Source organism: Limanda limanda, chromosome 2 (genome assembly GCF_963576545.1).
Source record: "Limanda limanda chromosome 2, fLimLim1.1, whole genome shotgun sequence".
NCBI lineage: Eukaryota > Metazoa > Chordata > Actinopteri > Pleuronectiformes > Pleuronectidae > Limanda > Limanda limanda.
In genome coordinates this window covers 25504297-25522340 of record NC_083637.1, presented here as the reverse complement: position 1 = coordinate 25522340, position 18044 = coordinate 25504297, and the positions used below count along the sequence as shown (strand labels likewise).

Below are 18044 nucleotides of genomic sequence, written 5' to 3'. Positions count from 1 at the left end.
TTCTTACATACATTATAGTGTCAAGGACCAATTACAAAAACGCCGCATGGATTTTCCTACCTGCTGCTTGGCGATCATTGGGAGAAGAACATCAGAAATCTGTCTGGACAGTCTTTTCCACTTGTCCTCATTCTCTTTGTGGCACTGCTGCAGCACAAGGATAAACATCTCCAACACCTAAAAAAATACACGTGAAAGGAACATGTAAGGCAGCGGAACGTGTGGCTGGAATAATTGAAGAGAATCTGCTGTTGTGTTCCTGCATCAGCTTGTAACCTTACCTGATGGTGCTGTACGAGTCTGAGCAGCATTGAGACCACCACTTCTTTCTGCGTGTCCAGCTCTTTGCCTGCATCGGCTTTGTTTGAGCCCCTCAAGACAAACAGGTCATGAACTATTGGCTGCAACGCTGGGATGGCTGTCAAGGAAAAGCATATCAGATAATTAAAGGGTCATCAAGTGGCTAAACAGAACATGCTTACCGGTACAGCAAATTATTCTGTGTCATGTGCTTTGCTTGTGATCCTCTCACCATGTGTGACAGCTTTCCTGCCACTTGCCATGATGCCGTCACAAAGCTGGATGATCTTTGGAATGCTGATGATCTGCTTGGAGTGGTAGCGCTCGTAGGACAACAGCACCAGGAAGAAAAAGATGTTTGGAATGATGGCCTCTGAATCTCTGTTGGAAAAGTGTAACAGGAATTGGTTTAGATCCGTGTGAATCGGTTTCGGACCTTAGTGATACATTGAAGTTTTTTTTTGGTATGTAGCTTTTCACAGTATCTTTTAAGATGTGGCCAGTATCAGACTCCAAAGTAGTTGTAATAAATATATGACCCATCAAGTTTGGAAACATTTCTTATTAAACATTCTATTATCTAGAAAGTCGGTGCCTTTACTTAGAGTCTTAACATTTATAGAATGCTTTCAGTTTGTGTATTTGGTCTTGAATAAAACATCCTTTCTAAGGGTTAGTGTCTCTATTCTACTCAGAAAAAATAAATGCACCATGTTTATTCTCATTATTCACAATCTGTGCTTAATGTAGGTGAACAATTTCTTTGAATGCATTTTTTTAAGCCGATCCTCCAATTTCTGTTTAGGGAACAGTTTCTGTCATACATTTATTTGAATCATCCCTTATGTCTTGAAGGCGATCATATCAAGCTTCTTTAGCATGATGACTTTCAACCAGTATATTACTGTAAATCTTTTGCTATATGAATGTATGGAACCATCGCACAGAAGACCAATATCTTTACAGTCTCTGTCGGCAGGAACCAGTATCACTCTGTGTGGGGTCACACCAGGTGCAGCACACTGCTCAGTGCTGGCACCATTCAGACCACCACACACTCACACAGGGCTGTTATGTTTCTGACATTAGTGATGCATTGAAGTTTAACAAAATTCAGTGATGGAGAAAACTTACCTGAATTGTCCCACTTCAATGTATTCAAACTGCTTCAGGACAAAGCCGATGAACACCTGAAACACAGAAAATATTTTCCTGAATGAGACAGCTTTTCAAAGTTTTGAACGAATCCATGTGAAACCATCAGCATGGAATTAATTTGACCTGATCCGAGTCCAGCAGGCAATAGTTGACTCTGAGCTGCACTAGCTGGGCGAGCAGGTCCAGCACTTGTCTCTGCAGGGCCACAGAGGTGCTGGTTGTGTACTGCTTCAACGCTTTGATCACCAGTGGCTCAAATAGACGAATGTGGTTGTGGATGGCGTTCTGGAGGGAAAAGAGAGCTTTTAGAACAGCAGCAACTTATTGAAGAAACATTTGGAGTCTTGACATGATATATCTGACAGTTTTTGAAAAAGTCGCAGGACGATGCAAGCACCTTGTCTCCTCTGTTGCGAGTTGCATTTGCAATGTTGGACCTCAGCTGATTGGACGCCTTTTGCATTACATCAAACCACCTAAAAGCATAAAAGGAGGGACATTCTGTAATGTCTGACATATTTCATTGCAAATTCATGGGATTGTCTGCTTGCGTTTAATCGGTGCATTCCTACAACTCACCCAGACGTGTCCTGCTCCTGTTCAGCCTGCACCATGTTGCGGAGACTAGCATCTGCCAGAGCCTGGGTGAAGTGCGTGTACGGGGCCATGAAGCAGTAGTGGTAGAGACCTGGTCGCAGGCTGGACGAGCCGAGACGCAGAGCCTTACCCTGGGAACGGCTGGGTCCACTCAGGACCCCCTCGTACTGGGAGGCCAGGTTGGTGCCAAACAGGGTTTTTAACAGCTGAAAAGAATGGGATATCTTGAGTTACCATAAAGAATACACCACATCTAACTCAGACTCTAAATAGTTATTTAATGGAGACTCACACTTTTTATGAAGTATTTCACTGCACAAATTCTGTAACACTGTCTTAATATTAACAATTCATGTATTATCTAGTAAGCCAGTGTCTTTACTTGGAGTCTAAACATTTAATAAATGCTCTCGTTTGTGTATTTGTTCTTGGATAAGACAATCCTTTGTAACATTAATGTACAGAGGAAAAAGAAATGCACCATATATTAATTCTCATATTATTCACAATCTGTGCCATCTTTGACAGCATTTTTTTTTAATGAGAAAAGATCCTCCAATTTCAGTTTAGGGAACCGTTTCTGTAAAACTTTTATTTAAATCATCCCTAATGCCTTGAAGGTGATCATATCAAGCTACTCCAACATGAAGACATCCAACCAGTATATTACTGTATATCTTTTGCTATATGAATGTATGGAACCATCGCACAGAAGACCAATATCTTTACAGTCTCTGTCGGCAGGAACCAGTATCACTCTGTGTGGGGTCACACCAGGTGCAGCACACTGCTCAGTGCTGGCATCATTCAGACCACCACACACAGGAAATTTAGGACATTAACACACAACAGAGTACTGACCTGTTGGACACAAACTGTAGCCATGGTTGGTTCTCGGGAGAAGCAGGACTTGAGGTAGCCCAAAATTTCCTCCACACTCTGAAAGAAAACAAAACCCAAATTATATTGTATTAACTCCAATCAACAATAGAGTTTGTTCAGTGGTTTATTAATGAAACAAAATAAACTCTTGCTTCCATCCTCTCATTCTTGCTCCCACTATTATTGACAGATTGAGATCGTCTAATAGAGGTGATGTCATCATCTTCTTTACCTTGCTGATGTCGTGGAGTGTGGCCAGCTCCAACAGCTGAGACAGAACATCTAAAGTGGAACGCAGAAAACCTCCAAACTTCTCCTGGGTAGTGTGAAGGTCTAACGTCACCTGGAGACAAACAAAACAGCGACACGATTTAGGATCCATGAAATACTTTTATGTTAGGGAGTGTTTAAAAAAAACAGCTGCGTGTTCTTACTTTGTAGTTGGCATGTGTTGCTTTGAGGACATCATAGAGCTTGAGGTAGGGTGGCAGGTGGTAGAAGCTGCCAAGCGTGGAAGATTTGTTCAGAGCTGCCAACCCTGTGCTGTCTGCTGGCCTCCCTGCTCACAAAAATAAACCTCTTTGTTGAGTATTTACAGACAATCAGCTTATCTGTACCTGTGATAGTGCATGTCGAAGGGTTCATGTACCTGTGGTGACATCATTGCTTTTCTTTGGGCTCATAGGGGCCGCACTGGGCTCTGCAGCCTCCTTCTCTTTACCTTTCCTGCGAATAGGACTGAGGGAGGGGGTGTTGCTCAGGGAGGGGAGGGTGGCCTAAAAAGTACAGGGAATAAGTATCAAACCAGACAAGTCAAGAATCTCCATCTTCCTTTGCATAAAAAAAGCTTGTGGAAAATGTTCTATTCAATATTGTGGAGTTATTAGATTCTTCTTTGGCATTGTACATGCATAAGAGACAGAAGCAATGTTCACTCTGTAGGCTTTAGTCCTCAATTCAGACTTTTTCTAGATTGGATTTTTTAGTATGTAGCTCTTCACATTCTTTTGAAATGTGGCCAGTATCAGACTCCAATGTGAACCGGTCAGAGGTAGCACACTGTGTATGGAAGTAAAGAAAGTAGTTGTTATAAATATATGACCCATCAAATTAATATTAAACATTATTTTATTATCTAGAAAGTCGGTGCCTTTACTTAGAGTCTAAACATTTATAGAAGGCTTTACGTTTGTGTATTTGGTCTTGAATAAAATAATCCTTTGTAAGGGTTAGTGTCTCAATTCTACTCAGGAAAAAGAAATGCACCATTTATTATATTCTCATATTATTCACAATCTGTGCTTAATGTAGGTGAACAATTTCTTTGACTGCATTTTTTTTAGGCAGATCCGCCAATTTCTGTTTAGGGAACAGTTTCTGTTATACATTTATTTGAATCATCCCTTATGTCTTGAAGGCGATCATATCAAGCTTCTCTAACATGATGACTTTCAACCAGTATATTACTCTAAATCTTTTGCTATATGAATGTATGGAACCATCGCACAGAAGACCAATATCTTTACAGTCTCTGTCGGCAGGAACCAGTATCACTCTGTGTGGGGTCACACCAGGTGCAGCACACTGCTCAGTGCTGGCACCATTCAGACCACACACTCACACAGGGCTGTTATATTATTACTCTAATATAACAATTATTTGGGATTAATAAAATGTGGTTTACAAATTAATCTGTTTCATTTAAAAGCCTACAAAATAAGAACAATCTCTAATGAGACTAACCTTCACTGCTGGTCCAGGTGGTGTGTCGTCCAACACATGGGCACAGATGTTGAGCACCTTCAGCAGATGGGAGAAAAGTTGCTCCAGCATGGCCACCAGGGAGCGCTCCGACAGTGCTGCCCAGGGTTCCTCCATCTTATTTTGGCCTCCGCTAGTGCTGCCACCTTCTTCCTCTCCCGTCCAGGGGTTGCGCATGCATTTTGGAGCCACAGCTGCAAACATCAAAGATTCAACAATGACAGGCTAGCAATGTTCCATGAAGGTTGAGGTAAGCTACAACAGGGAGGACATTTTAAGAATGTTACCCACCAGCAAGCAGATTCCCAGAGAGCAAAAGTGCATCCTGATGTGCAGAAAGGTCGAGTGGAAACCAGGCGGAGGAGAGTAAGGACAGGACCATATTGGCCATTCCCACGGTCAGAGTCCTCCGCTCTGTGTCCTGTGCTGAGGTGGTTGAAGAGCCTGGAGCACTGCTGGGCTGGGACACACTGGAGGGGGACAGGACAGGGACAGGATAATCAGTTGTCAATAGATCAGAACATTTGAAACGTAAGATGTTATGGTGCAGATTACATAAGAGTTGCATAAAATGTACAGAAAAGAATGAATTCCCGATGGGGAGACAAACCTGAGAGCCCTGCCCCTGCTGCGGTTCAGGCTAGAGCGGGAATTAAACATGCTACTGCTGCTCACATATCCGCAGTGCCAGCCAGTGGTCCAAGTGCACACTGGGAAATTTGAAGCCAGGAGGCACAAAGCCTCACAGCAGCCAAACTGCAGAGAAATAAAGGAATGAAAGTTACGAAAATGTTAAAATACCATGAGTGCGTGAAACAGAAGGGAAAAAAGCCTTTTATACAAATATCTAGAGGCTTACAGTTAGAGCCCTGGAGGTAGAGGAGGTGAAAGCGTGGGAGACGGCCATAACAACTCTGGACAAATTGTTCTCCAGTGTAACATCGGACACAGCGTTGGACAGGTTGTAGCCTCTGTACGTCCTGACGTAGAAAAGAGACCAGTTCAACAAAGACGGTTTGTTAATTTAGTCTTAACCTTTCCACTTGAACTTATGGAAAGAAAAGTGTGGTTTCATGGTTTGAAGATTAAACGTTCAACACCAAAGTCACTACAGTTTGTGCAATACAACATGTGGTAGGTACAATAAAATGAAACATGACCAATGAGTATTATTGACAATGATGGCATTGAAAGCAAGTGACATGCGATGCCAATTGAATGCATTTACCTTGTGATGGTGCTAACGGTGAACTGGGAGGGTGGTTGTGTCTCATGCATAAGCAGCTGCAGGTAGATTGAACTCTGGTCTCGGGCAATAGCCACCACTGGGTCCACCTGGCCCTGGTCACAGTCGTAAAACAACCGGGGAACCAGTCTGTTGGAGAGATGGAAACAGGGACATGAGGGAAATAAAAATACAGTTTTAGTACTGCAGAATTGAAAAAATGAATACAAAATAAAATCGAATAAATGCGCTTGTCTACACAAGATGTGCAACACTGACAATACACTATAGCTGGTTTCGAATATGCACTGAACTCCGGACTTCCCCTGCATTTTTTTCCAGAGGAGGTTTATGTGTGAACTTGAGTTAGACTTTCTCCGTCTGGTCCCCTAGTATAAAGTCTGCAGGATCTGACCACAGCAGGTGATCCACACTTGATTCAACACAAGCAAGAGAGGGGGGATTGATAATGTTTATCTCCAGGCGAAATAGCGCTGTCACACACACAGGACACTGAGGAACATGTCAAGAGATTTCACAGAGATAAAAGCCGACAGCAATGTTGATGTGCTGTAAACAAAACCACTTGATCTCTGCAGAGGAATAAATGAGTTACATCCTGCATCTGCACCCCACCCCCACCTGAATCATACAGACCATTTGTTGCTGTTGTGAATGCGTCTGAGCAGAAAACCTCCCACTATGTTGTGCATGTGTGAAACAAGAACTCAGTCCGGACCCAATTCTGCCGTTCTCCCAGACACGTCTGAAAACGGCTTGTGGGAGAAAAGATGTCGTACCTGCTGACAGCAGACGCAGCCACGTGCCGCACTCTTGGATCATCATCTCCTAAGAGACGGATGACCACATCATTCAGGATTCTTTCCTGCAACCGCAGCCGCTGGATGAAGAAACATATTTACAAATTAGGGATCACAGTTCAGGCAGGTCAAGATGAAAATTACACTGAACTCGTTTGTGGATCCAAAATATTAACAGGAAATGCATGAGGTAAAATAACCTACTCCAGTGTAGTGATGATCTCCTTTGTGCAAATTCTCCGTTTTCCTCTCCAGGAAGTTAATTAATCTAAAAACATGAATGAGTGAGTATTAGTCAGATAAAACATATCATTGATGAATTTCAGCTGGGAAACAAAATAAAAAAATCATACCGGAAGTCCATCTCAGCCAGGGTCTCCAATAGCTCAGTCCGAACGAGCCAATAGGATAAATCCCTCAGAGCCAGCAGGTCGATCAACAATTGCAAGCCGAGCTCACTCAGAGTACTGCTGCACACCGTCATGATGCAGTGCTGGACACACACACATTAAAAAGGTCAGACTCAAAACACAAACACACAGGTGATCAACACACTCAAACGGATCCGTCTTACCCTCACTGCAGAACAAGCCATCTTGCAGGTGACAGAGGACTCATCTTTGAGCGTTTTCTGGAGTAAAGGCACCAAGTCCACCAGGGACAGAGGGTTACCTGGACAGATGAGAAGGGCACCATTAAACCAAATCCAGACTTTCCATTTGTCAGCAGCAAGACCAACAGGCCTGTGTAAAGAGGAACACACACTAACCTGTTGAAGTCTGCACACTGGCCAGCCAGGTGTGTATGTTGAACCGTGTTTTGATGAGTGCGGCCTGGATGATGGCTGCACAGAGGATGGCTGTGGCCCCTCGGATCTGAGGGTCCCCATGGTCAATGAGACACAGCACGTCACTGATATACTGCTGCTCTGAAAGGGGGCAGAGGAAGGAAAGAGGGTCAGTGACAGTGCAAAAGACAAATACAATTCATGCATTTTAACAGACAGGTACTTAGATTGCAGGAGAGGTAAAAAAAAAAAAAGACAGTAGAGTACAATACCTCCACTGGAAACTACACCTTATGCAAGATAAACTAAAACAGTCTTATCTGAAGAAAATTGACATTTACAATGTCTGTTAGTGGAAGAAAGAACAAACACTAATTATATCAAAAAGTTACTTTTACCTGTAACAATTCAATAGTGCATCAAGAATCCTGCTGTTTGCTTCAAAATTTAATTCAGCTGTATACACATCATATTTGTAGAGCTCCATATCCACATATCCCAATTTGCCTCATGGGGCTGAAAATAGTGCGCCATCGTCTGCCTACAACTCCTGACAAGAGTGAGAAAAACTACAAAAAATAAAAGTGGAATGAGGTGTAGAAAAGTCTAGCACTACGAGTTACATTAAATCTTAAACTTTAGTCTAAATGTATCATTGTATCCATATGACTGCCTCATGGCAAATTCGTATTTTGTCCTACTCACGGTGCCTAAAATAATGTCAAAGTGTAAGAGGTTTAAATATCAATGCTCCACCGACACTTGGTCTATTCACTTAAGGCCTGATTACACGAGTGTTCACAAGCTGTGATTAATTTACACCTCCCTCTCTCCTGCTAGTTTAGTGAGGAGTGCAGTGACATCACCATGCTTCCTGTGGAGCCCCGCCCACCCTTTCCCTGTGCAAAGGTATAATCAGGTAACAAGTGAGAACATCTGAAGGTGTGCTGGGCGTCCATATGGGTTTAATGGGTTGTTCCTTGGGCAGTGCCCCGCCCCTTCACAGCATTTTCAGGGAAATCAATAGAGTACTTGCTGCTGCTGCAAACTAACTAACGCAGATGGAAATAAAACCTCCTTGGCAGAGGTAATAAAATCAGAATTAAAATCATTTCACTACATCAGATCGCCCCCTCCGCAGATCCAAACCAAAGAGGAGTGTGAGACAGGCAGCTGCCCAGAGGAAGAGAGCCTTGACTGGTCAGTCTCTAAGGATGTGCTATGTTTCCCTTTCTGCCTAGAAGCTGTGAATTTACAGCACAGAGCAACGTGATACGATTTGTTGTTGGATATCTAATGTAGAGAAGAGCAAGTTAGATTCCGGTCAGTCGATAAAATGTTTTAGCTCAGAGGGATGACTTGGGTTGTTTACTATGTTACTTTAAAGTCAGCCTGAAGGTCCCGTGGAAAACTGTTCCAAAAATCTGGCATCTCAATGAAGTGTTGCTTCATAGTCTCTCTAACATAAAGAGCAAATTGTTGAATACCTTTATATGTAAAACTATTGGTTGGGTACAGCCTTATCAAACACCAATAAAAACTACTCGAGTCTGAGGGATGAGCTTAACTGAAATGATGTCACTTAATGCTGTGATGATTATCGCAACATTAACATTGTCCATTAGGTGCACCCCTGAATTAGAGAGCATTGACTTAATAATGTGTTTCTCTTGATAGCGACCTATTCAGGTGTCAAGCATCACAGAAACCTACCTTCTGCTGGGAGGCCGTCCAGCGGCTCCAGGTAGAGGGAATTGAAGAAGGCTTCAGGAAGTAGCGCTCCTGCTGCTCCCACACAGCTGACCGCCAGGGCCTTCACACTCACCCGCACCTCCTTGTCGGGGATCACACCTAGAAAAAGAGAAAAGACATTAGCAGACGACCAAGTGGTTCTCCTTATGAACTTTTCTTTTCTTATTCTAATGAAAAGAATGTACCTAAATAGTTGTTTTTAAGGTTCTCTTAATTGTCTGTTCTTCGTAGTGGATAAATGGTTACCAGATCACCGTAATCTTTAGTTTTGTTCATTTTCATTGTCCTCAACCTTTAAAAAAATGTAGTCCTCTTAAGAGGTTTTTTATTAGCACTCACCATTCTTTTGTCCTGTCAGCAGGAAGGAAGCAGAGAGAAGTCGTACACAGTGCACCAGCGGCTCCATCCCCTGGTCTGTGTAATGTCCAATAGGACCCTTTATCCGTGATTGCTAAGAGGCAGGCAGAGGACATTCATAATCAAAACACAGGAAATGTTGTCATTCAAGGTCTGACATTCTGCTAGACCTTTGTAGCGTGGACCTTATTGTCCACTGTGAAATGCTGGGATGGAGATTTTTTTCTGTTGGGTGAGTCTCTACCTTGATGACTGGTTCGGGTTCAGGAGGTTCGTCCTTTGGTATGAAGCGGTCCACGCTGCTGTCTGAACCCTGCCGGTTGTGACCTCGGCCGTCAAAGAGATGAGGCTTGCTCAGTGCTGCACACAAACACAGACACATTCATCATAATCATGGCGTGATATCAGTCACCAGAGCCGTGTGTTTGTGTGTGCATGTACAACTTACCCAGAGCTGACTGCAGGAATGGTTCTGCTGGTTCTTCTTGGGAAGACGCTGCTGTTCCTTCCTCTTCCTCATCCTGTAGTGTTCCAATCTGCATCCCAGAGTACTGACTCTCACTGCCATCCAGCACCTGGTGCACAGGCAGAAAACAGATATCTCCAGAGTGGAACTCAACTCAACTTTGCAAATACACCGAACGTGACCATCTGCCTTAGTTTGAAATGCAATCACATGCAGAGGACACCTGAAGAGGTTTGAGTCACTGAGTTAGATTGGCTGGGTGAAAGACAAAGACACAGCACAACAAATGACTAGTATTGCATGTCAAACTAGTGTTCCCTAAAATAAAGCTTGTCATTTGAATCATGCTTGGGTCCAAACGCAATTTACAGTAAATCAACTGCATACAGGAAGAAGCACAGGCTCGACAACTTCAATTGTGGCTGCCACAATCTGCCAGAGGAAGAGCAAGCTTTTGATCCAAACTATGTCTAAAAGGAATATCCCCTACATCAGTCAAGTATTACTTTTAACATCAACCAGGAAAAACACACACGATTTTTAGGTCATTTGCATGAACTTTTACAGAAAACTAGTTGGGAGATAAAAGGCTGTATCTATACTCATAAGGAATTTATATATTTTTTTTTCTTTTCTGTCCATGTATGACTCCAGCTGGAACAAAAGCCCGTCACAGCCTCTAGAAAGGGAAAGGGAAACACATTTAAGGAACATATGGTCTCCATGCTTCTATTTTGGAACTTGGTGGAAAGCCAGTAACAGAGGATATCAGGGTTGCTTGTTTTTACAAAGAACTTTCAGAGGCTTGTTATTTTTTAAGGAAAATCACTGGACACAAGGGGAGTATGTTGTCAATGTAGTAAAGAGGGGGAAGAAGAAATAATCAGGGCTAATTCTGTGCATGGACTGGAACGAACAAATGAACGGAAGGTGAAAGAATGAAGAAAGCCAAAAGTTTCCAGACAAGCAAGCCCCTCCCACTCGTTTTCACGGTGTCCAATTGGCTGACCTTTTCACTAGTGCTAGAGGAGGAAGTGGCAAAGAAAGAGGAGGCGGAGGAGAAAGAGAACGAAGATGACGAAGAGGAAGCAGTGTAGACAGAGGAGTCGCTGTCGGTGCCGTCGGGACCCTCCGTGGAAGTTGGCGAGGGGGGGGACGGCTCCATCACCCGTGGCAATGGAGTGTGCGACTGCGGCGGAGTGAGGAGAAGGATAAAGGAGAGGGGGGGCAAGATCATAGGGGTGGAATCGTTAGACAGGACAATCTGACAACATGATGTCTCCAGAGGGCAACAGGTTCATATGACCTGCCTCCCAAAAACTCAATGGACTCCAGCTGCAGGGTGAGCGGTCACATTTTGTCCAATGCGATATGATGAGAATAATATTTTCTAACATAATCTTTCTGTGACATTTGAGATTCATGTATCACTCCATTAAATACCAAAAACCTAATTTCAAACACGACTGTTAATCACTTTCCCGTGTGCTAAGTGCTATGGCGATCCTCTCGGACAAGGCCACAAATAGAATGAGGAGATGTCCATAGTTAAAATTCTATTTCTGACCATTTCAGTTTTATAATTAAAACACTGACCATCCACACACACACACTCACAACAGCCTACTGTCTGCAGGATCCCACAGCCTTTTACAAAGCAAGATCCTGTGTCTTGCCTGAAATAAAGAAAGTCTGCACTAATAGAGAAAATAATTGAATTTTTCAATCAAATATAATGTGTTTTTTTGAGCTTCTGTGAAAACGACACGTATTGAATGAGTTACATGGTTGAACCCAGTCATTCATTAAAGTGCTCATGTACAAGAGGAAAAACTGTTCAATAATCAACACCTGGAAACACTGTTAACAAAACAGTGTTCACTGAGATTTGATTAGTTTAAAGTTTGTATTCACCATCTCAGCCCTCAACACCAACATGAACCAAATCCTTTCATACTGAACTGCACAAAGTGAAGCCATTGGCTGTCTGGAATGAGATATGACAAATATATCCTTCCTTGCTTTGAGACAGCGCTGACAGAGAAGTGTACTCATATTGTGGTGGTTTAAAATGAAACAACCCCTGCAGCAAAGATACATTAAAAATTACTCGTTCCTTAAATGTTAATTGCGGCAAGTGCTAAAGCTACTAACGCCTCCATTTGCCAACTGGTAAGCATGGGGGTGGAAATATTCTGCTTTGGGGTTGTGTGACAGCCAGGGGCACATTAAACATTGCAAAGAGGAGGGGGGAGGAGGGATTCTACGAACCATCGCCAGATTCCCGATGAAAATTGCCATCAGTCGACAAAGTGAAACTGAAAAGAAGCTGGTTTCTACAACACGATCCAGAGCAGACCAAAATCTACTAACTAAAAGAATCTGACACCATTAGAAAAGCCTCCCCAATCCCGCGGACCTAAATGTCACTGGAAATCTGTTTGTAGATCTTAAAAAAATATCTCAGAACCTCAAGTGGTCGAGCAGAGACGGGAAAAATCTCTGAATCAAGAGCGGAAAGACTCTTTGCTGAATACAAATATTATAAGTTAATTACGAAGGTTATTAAGTATTGACTCAAACTGACCCAAACTTTTGATCATGCCACAATCGCTGTCTATCTTTCCTTCATTTTTAGAATCAGGTTATAATAAGAAACATTGGATTAATATTTGAAGAAAGGGGACATTTTAATGTGTTTGCTTCAGGGTCTGCATAAAACTGCAGCTGTTGTGAGAAACAGAAATAAGAATGAAATGTATGAATTATGCTCCATTTCACTTTATAGAATTAGGATTCAAAGAGTGGACGTTAACTGGGTGTTTAGACATTGAAGAATCCAAGGTGATGACAGTGTTTGAGTGTTTTCTTATTCCAGGGAAGAACGCTGTCCTCTGTATTTTACATTTAACAAAAATAAGGTGCTGTATGTTCAGGCTGTTATCCTTAAACTCATTCGATCTCACTCAGATGCCCGTACAGTCATACTGACCAGTTCTGCTACGTCTGAGGGCGTGACAGCTGAGTCCGGCCCCTCTGTGGTGGTCTGGGAGGAGTCGCTGGGCGGGAACGAGCGGTCGTTAGTGCCGAGCAGATTCCCCCCCTCTCCCAATGGCCCTCCCTCTGGGGTGGCGTTTTCTGGCGTGGTGTAGTCGGCTGTCTCTGGAGTGATGTTGGCCCCACCGCTGGAGCTACGACTCAGCATTTCCTCCTCGTTGTCATTGGGGGACTCTGGCGTGTCTGACGCCGATGTGCCGCCGCCGCCTCCGCCTCCGCCCTGCTCCGAGGAGGCGCTGAGGTCCACGGAGTCGCCGGGCTGCAGGGTGTGCTGGGAGGAGCGGGGCTGCTCAGTGATGATGTCAACCTGGGCCGCAGAGGAGCCGTCTGCACCAGCGACTGAGGCTGTGAGCAACGATATAGACAATAACACTTTTTACTGCAGATTGGGGAATTACAACCTTGTTTAAACAGTGAATTCAAGCTGGTCAGAGCGCCACATTTATCACACACTATGCATTCTGCCTCCAGGTTGATGTATCTCACCTGTAAAGACACCAGCAGCCACTTCTGTCCTCTCAGGGTCGTCCTCCAAACCATCCTCCTCTCCTGACAGCATCTTACCTGAAAGCAGCAGGTGTCACAAAAACGAACAGTCAATGAACACCAGATGGAGATAAAGGAAAACCTGGGGGTGGGCAATTTGCTTCAGACCGAGCACAATCATAATGGAAACCAGCAACTTTCTCATAGTACATCATTAATCATACACAATAAAGTTATTTTGATTATTTGCAGTAAGTGACCGAGTCAAAGGTAAATTTGCCCGAGCCCTGATTTGAACTTCAGTAAGAAGGGCGAGGTGAGCAGGAGATAAATAGACTAGTCACCTCTCGGTTTCCTGAGAAGGAGTGGACTGCAGGAAGACCCTCCCCCTGCTGCAGACGGCAGGATAACAGGAAGTAGAAACGGGAGGTGAGGAAGAGAAAAGCAGCAAAAGCTCAGAGAGACTCAGAGGAAACAATTAGTTGAAGAGGATAGGGAGTGAGTTAGCAAAGCAAACCCAAAGCCACAAAGACAGACCAAAGCAGAAACTAGAAAAGGTTGGTTCGGTCAACGGATATCCTGACAAAGTTAACATGGGTTAATGAATTAACTGCTGCAGGTCCCACGTTACCTAGTGCAAGAGGGATTAACTGATGTGCTTACCAATGAGCTCCAGGATGCTGCCGGAGCGTGCACGGCTCTCTGCGTCCTGGCGAAACACCGTGGCGTGCTGAATGCTGCCAGCGGTGATGAGCATGTGCAGAAGCTCTGGGGGGGGCGTCCTGAACATCTGCTGCAGCAGCTCCAGAGCAGCTGTGACCACGTTGTGATCCCAGTGCTGCGTGTAGTGTAGCGTCAGCTCGTACACCTTGAGACACACAGAGAAAAGTGAGCCAAAACTTTACCAGGACTTTATCTCCACCTCTCTCTCACACACACTCCTTTCCTTACCTGTAGCAGCTGCTCAGGAGTTGGCTGTACATCTGCCTCCTTCCTCGTGACTCCGAAGCTTCCTTTGAGGCTGGTGGTGTTGACTTGCTGCTGCAGCAGAGGCATCAGGTAGCGGAGAGTTAGCAGCACCCCAAGGACTAAGTGGGTGGGGTGCTCCTCATCCACTGGAACCAACAGTCCTGGAAAAAGACAGAAGGTGAGGGAGTGTCTTTCTTTGTCAAATGTGAATATGTGTGGCCTTGAACCTGTAACTAAAAGGCAGTCTGATACTAAACTAGCTCCTAAATTTAATTTATTGACTGCTTGTTTCAGCTGTAGAGAAAAATAACTAAAAAAAGAAAGACGTGTATTTGTCTTACCCAGCAGCACATTGAGGAGCCAGGTGTAAAAGTAGCTGGTGCGTCTGGAGTGTTGGCACACGCTGACAGCTGAACTCGCTGCAGTCCGTCTGATGGTCGGTGAGCTGGACTTCAGGCTGGCCACAAATGCTTTTAGCAGCAACTGGAACAGATGTGGTTAGAGTACAATGAAAACATGCACATAAACAAACACTGGAGAGTGACATTGAATGTGATTATTCCCAACGAGATAAGGACTCTGACCAACTGCTACAAAATGAGGACCTTGTACCAAAATGGTAAGACTATGTAACGCTATGTCAATGTCTGACTATTAAATTACTTCGACCAGGATATGAGATTTTGATCTGTCAATGCAGCTGTGCTAGTGGGAATTGTTTTGATAAAATTTCAAGGCTTGATTTACTTCCATTGCTGTGGGGAAGTTAATCAATTTCTTAATCACTCAAAAAAAGGCCTGTTTTATATTAAAGTGTATATATGTCACTTTTTGGTGGCATACATTTTTTTGTTTTACCTTGGGCAATTTGTTATCTTACCTTTTTATAATTCCAGGTTATTCACTGGACTTGAACTGTTAACATTTCAACAAAATATAAAGAACTGGGAATGCTCTAAAGCTTTTGATCTGTAGCATAAACCATGTCAAGCATGTGATAGGCTGAAGCAAGCAGGAAACATGAAAAGAAACACCAATTGCCTCAAAGCAAAATTTGAAACAGTTATCTGTTGCCTTAATGTCATGTCCACTCCACACTGTTTCCACTTTGTGTTGATACCTTGATCTCGCCATCATTGGCAAAGTGTCCAAGGGCTGACATAATCTTGGGCATTGCTGCAGCCAGAGTCTCCTGCACCGACTCCTCCTGCCGCTTAGTGATTCTGGTGAGGCACGGCAACAGGTTGACCAGGTAGGGTCTGCACCACAAGGAGGAGATATAAGAGGGGGGGGGGGCACAGTGAAGATTAGTACAGGGCATTGCATCGCTTCCTTTAAGCAATTGATTCTGAGACATGCAAAGTCAAATAATAAAACACATTTGATATTAATAACCTGGCACAGACATTTGAATGAGTTCAGATGTTTAGATTTACACCAAAATTTGCTGCTTCTCTTTCAGGATATGGTTGTGATGTGAACAAAGTAAAAAAACTAGTTTTAGGTATTTACCTGCATTTCTGTGGTCTGATGAGGTGGGCCAGCTCAGCAAACCTCCACAGAGCTGCTCTCAGACTCCGAGAGGCACCGTTCTACAGAGGCACACAAACAATAATCAACATCACCACCATCACAGTGACACCATTTAAAATAATCTGAACAATATTCTTTAAAAAACAATATCAATAAAATAGGTTTAACACTTCACATGGATCATTAGGCTGACTCACACAACAGACATATCTCATCACCTTTTTAATTTCTTTGTACAGCTCCAGCTGCAGTCTGGGCAGGTTGGAGTCCATCAGAGCCTTAAGAGAAATATAAAAACGCACTGTGAACAACATGGACGATTCAGCAAAGAACACGTATTTAAAATGATCATTAACACAAATCAAGGGATGAGTCATTATTTCCTAGGTCTGCCATGTCCATAGTGTGTACCAGCTAGACATCAACTCGTAATATATTGGCTGTTCTATCCTTTTTAAGGAAACATGAAGGCTGTTGAAGGGAGCCGGCCAGAGAGTTCATTGGATCCTGCTCACTTTGATGATTTTGTTCAGGCACTCGTCGGCCACCATTCGGACATCTGATTCGCTGTCGTCGCTGCAGAGCAGGAACATCTCCATGGCGATGCCCAGCAGTTTCTGAAACTCTGGAGAAGTTCTGCTCCCAGGACCATAGAGAACAAAAGTCAGGCAAATGTCATTATATATAACAGACATTGCTGGTGTATGTCAATAACTCTACTCTCAACTGTTCACAAATGAAGAACCCAAATGGACAAGCCCACACCAGCGACATTCTTCCACTCAGGTGTGTATTGGTCAAACATTTCTCTCTCTCACACACATTCTCCATTATACCTGAAGAAACTAAAGTAGTAATAAAACTTGACATAATTGAAAGAGTTTCAGATGGAAACTTATGTATGATTATAGTAACATCTAGCCAGACCCTCCCCTTCCAAGCATGTACAAGAACCTACACTACAGTGACCTCCAGGTAACATAACAACGGGAAAGTCCCTCTCTAGAGCCAGTGTTTGGTTTGTCTGTTCTGGGCTACTGTAGAAACAGATTTCGACATAAAGGGCTCATTCTCATGTAATGAAAACACAAGGATTCTTAATTACAGGGGATTATGCGCTCATGAAAACATAATTATGAATATTATATTTAAGTTCTACTGATGAGGCCTAAATCATGCACACTGGACCTTTAAACGTCAGGGGGAAAATATTCTTAATTAAACTAACAAGGCCTACCTCAGAGACTGAGCCACAATGTTTTCACATATTGTCAGACAATGGGTCACCCTGTCCTTCTTTGTAGTAGCCTGCTCCTTTTTCCTGTGAAAGAAGAAAGATGGAGAGCATGAGGAGAAGCAACCAAAAGCAAGCGGGAGTAAAAGAAAGAAAGGGACAGAAAAAGAAAGAGAGAAGGTTTGGAGAAAACAATCGTGTTCGCAGACAAATTCTGTGCCTTCATGCAAGTCGTGAGCCAGAAATCTTCCATCTCTAGATGGGATCTTAATTTAATCTCTTGCTAATCGGCCAAACAGAACAATGACTGGAATACTAAATACAAGAAGTCAGTGCCACTCCATAAAACATTGTTTAAACCAACAGTGTCCTCTGACAAAACAGAAATATCCGTTTCAAGTGCTTTGAAGCTTTTCCATATCTAACCATAAAGCTCATAGTTAGGTGAAATAGCAGCAGCATGACTAATGTAAGAGCCTGTGGAATGTTATGTTGGCTAAAGGGTTTTATAAGACTGCTGAGTCCTTTGAGCACCAAAATCCATGGTTATGACATCATTGCATCATCTAACAGTAAATGCAGGCACCAAACATAGTAAATAATATGTGGCACACATAGTACTGTGAAAGATGTTTAAGGATCAATGCTCGGTACAGATT

General features: G+C 43.3%; 1 protein-coding gene and 3 non-coding genes across 4 annotated transcripts in view; all 4 read right to left on the bottom strand.

Moving 5' to 3' along the window:
- Positions 1–18044, bottom strand: part of htt (huntingtin) — a 33945-nt gene that overhangs the window by 14082 nt on the left and 1819 nt on the right. The window contains exons 2-36 of the mRNA XM_061083555.1: positions 17389–17472; positions 16667–16787; positions 16370–16429; positions 16131–16210; positions 15739–15877; positions 14960–15101; positions 14601–14779; positions 14313–14517; positions 13650–13727; positions 13099–13508; positions 10089–10215; positions 9885–10000; positions 9623–9734; positions 9245–9382; positions 7514–7672; positions 7319–7416; positions 7098–7237; positions 6949–7012; positions 6724–6824; positions 5927–6073; positions 5558–5678; positions 5309–5454; positions 4990–5168; positions 4681–4892; positions 3587–3713; positions 3372–3496; positions 3170–3280; positions 2917–2994; positions 2038–2261; positions 1856–1934; positions 1582–1743; positions 1435–1490; positions 533–681; positions 282–418; positions 61–177 (exon numbers count right to left, since the gene is read on the bottom strand). Coding sequence (XP_060939538.1) covers positions 61–177; positions 282–418; positions 533–681; positions 1435–1490; positions 1582–1743; positions 1856–1934; positions 2038–2261; positions 2917–2994; positions 3170–3280; positions 3372–3496; positions 3587–3713; positions 4681–4892; positions 4990–5168; positions 5309–5454; positions 5558–5678; positions 5927–6073; positions 6724–6824; positions 6949–7012; positions 7098–7237; positions 7319–7416; positions 7514–7672; positions 9245–9382; positions 9623–9734; positions 9885–10000; positions 10089–10215; positions 13099–13508; positions 13650–13727; positions 14313–14517; positions 14601–14779; positions 14960–15101; positions 15739–15877; positions 16131–16210; positions 16370–16429; positions 16667–16787; positions 17389–17472 — 4723 coding nt within the window. The remainder of the gene's footprint in view (positions 1–60; positions 178–281; positions 419–532; positions 682–1434; positions 1491–1581; positions 1744–1855; positions 1935–2037; positions 2262–2916; positions 2995–3169; positions 3281–3371; positions 3497–3586; positions 3714–4680; positions 4893–4989; positions 5169–5308; positions 5455–5557; positions 5679–5926; positions 6074–6723; positions 6825–6948; positions 7013–7097; positions 7238–7318; positions 7417–7513; positions 7673–9244; positions 9383–9622; positions 9735–9884; positions 10001–10088; positions 10216–13098; positions 13509–13649; positions 13728–14312; positions 14518–14600; positions 14780–14959; positions 15102–15738; positions 15878–16130; positions 16211–16369; positions 16430–16666; positions 16788–17388; positions 17473–18044) is intronic.
- LOC132997962 (small Cajal body-specific RNA 14) lies at positions 1226–1354 on the bottom strand. The gene has a single exon (XR_009677963.1). It is a non-coding gene; the product is annotated as a small Cajal body-specific RNA 14 (non-coding RNA).
- LOC132997961 (small Cajal body-specific RNA 14) lies at positions 2746–2874 on the bottom strand. The gene has a single exon (XR_009677962.1). It is a non-coding gene; the product is annotated as a small Cajal body-specific RNA 14 (non-coding RNA).
- On the bottom strand, positions 4425–4550 carry LOC132997964 (small Cajal body-specific RNA 14). The gene has a single exon (XR_009677965.1). It is a non-coding gene; the product is annotated as a small Cajal body-specific RNA 14 (non-coding RNA).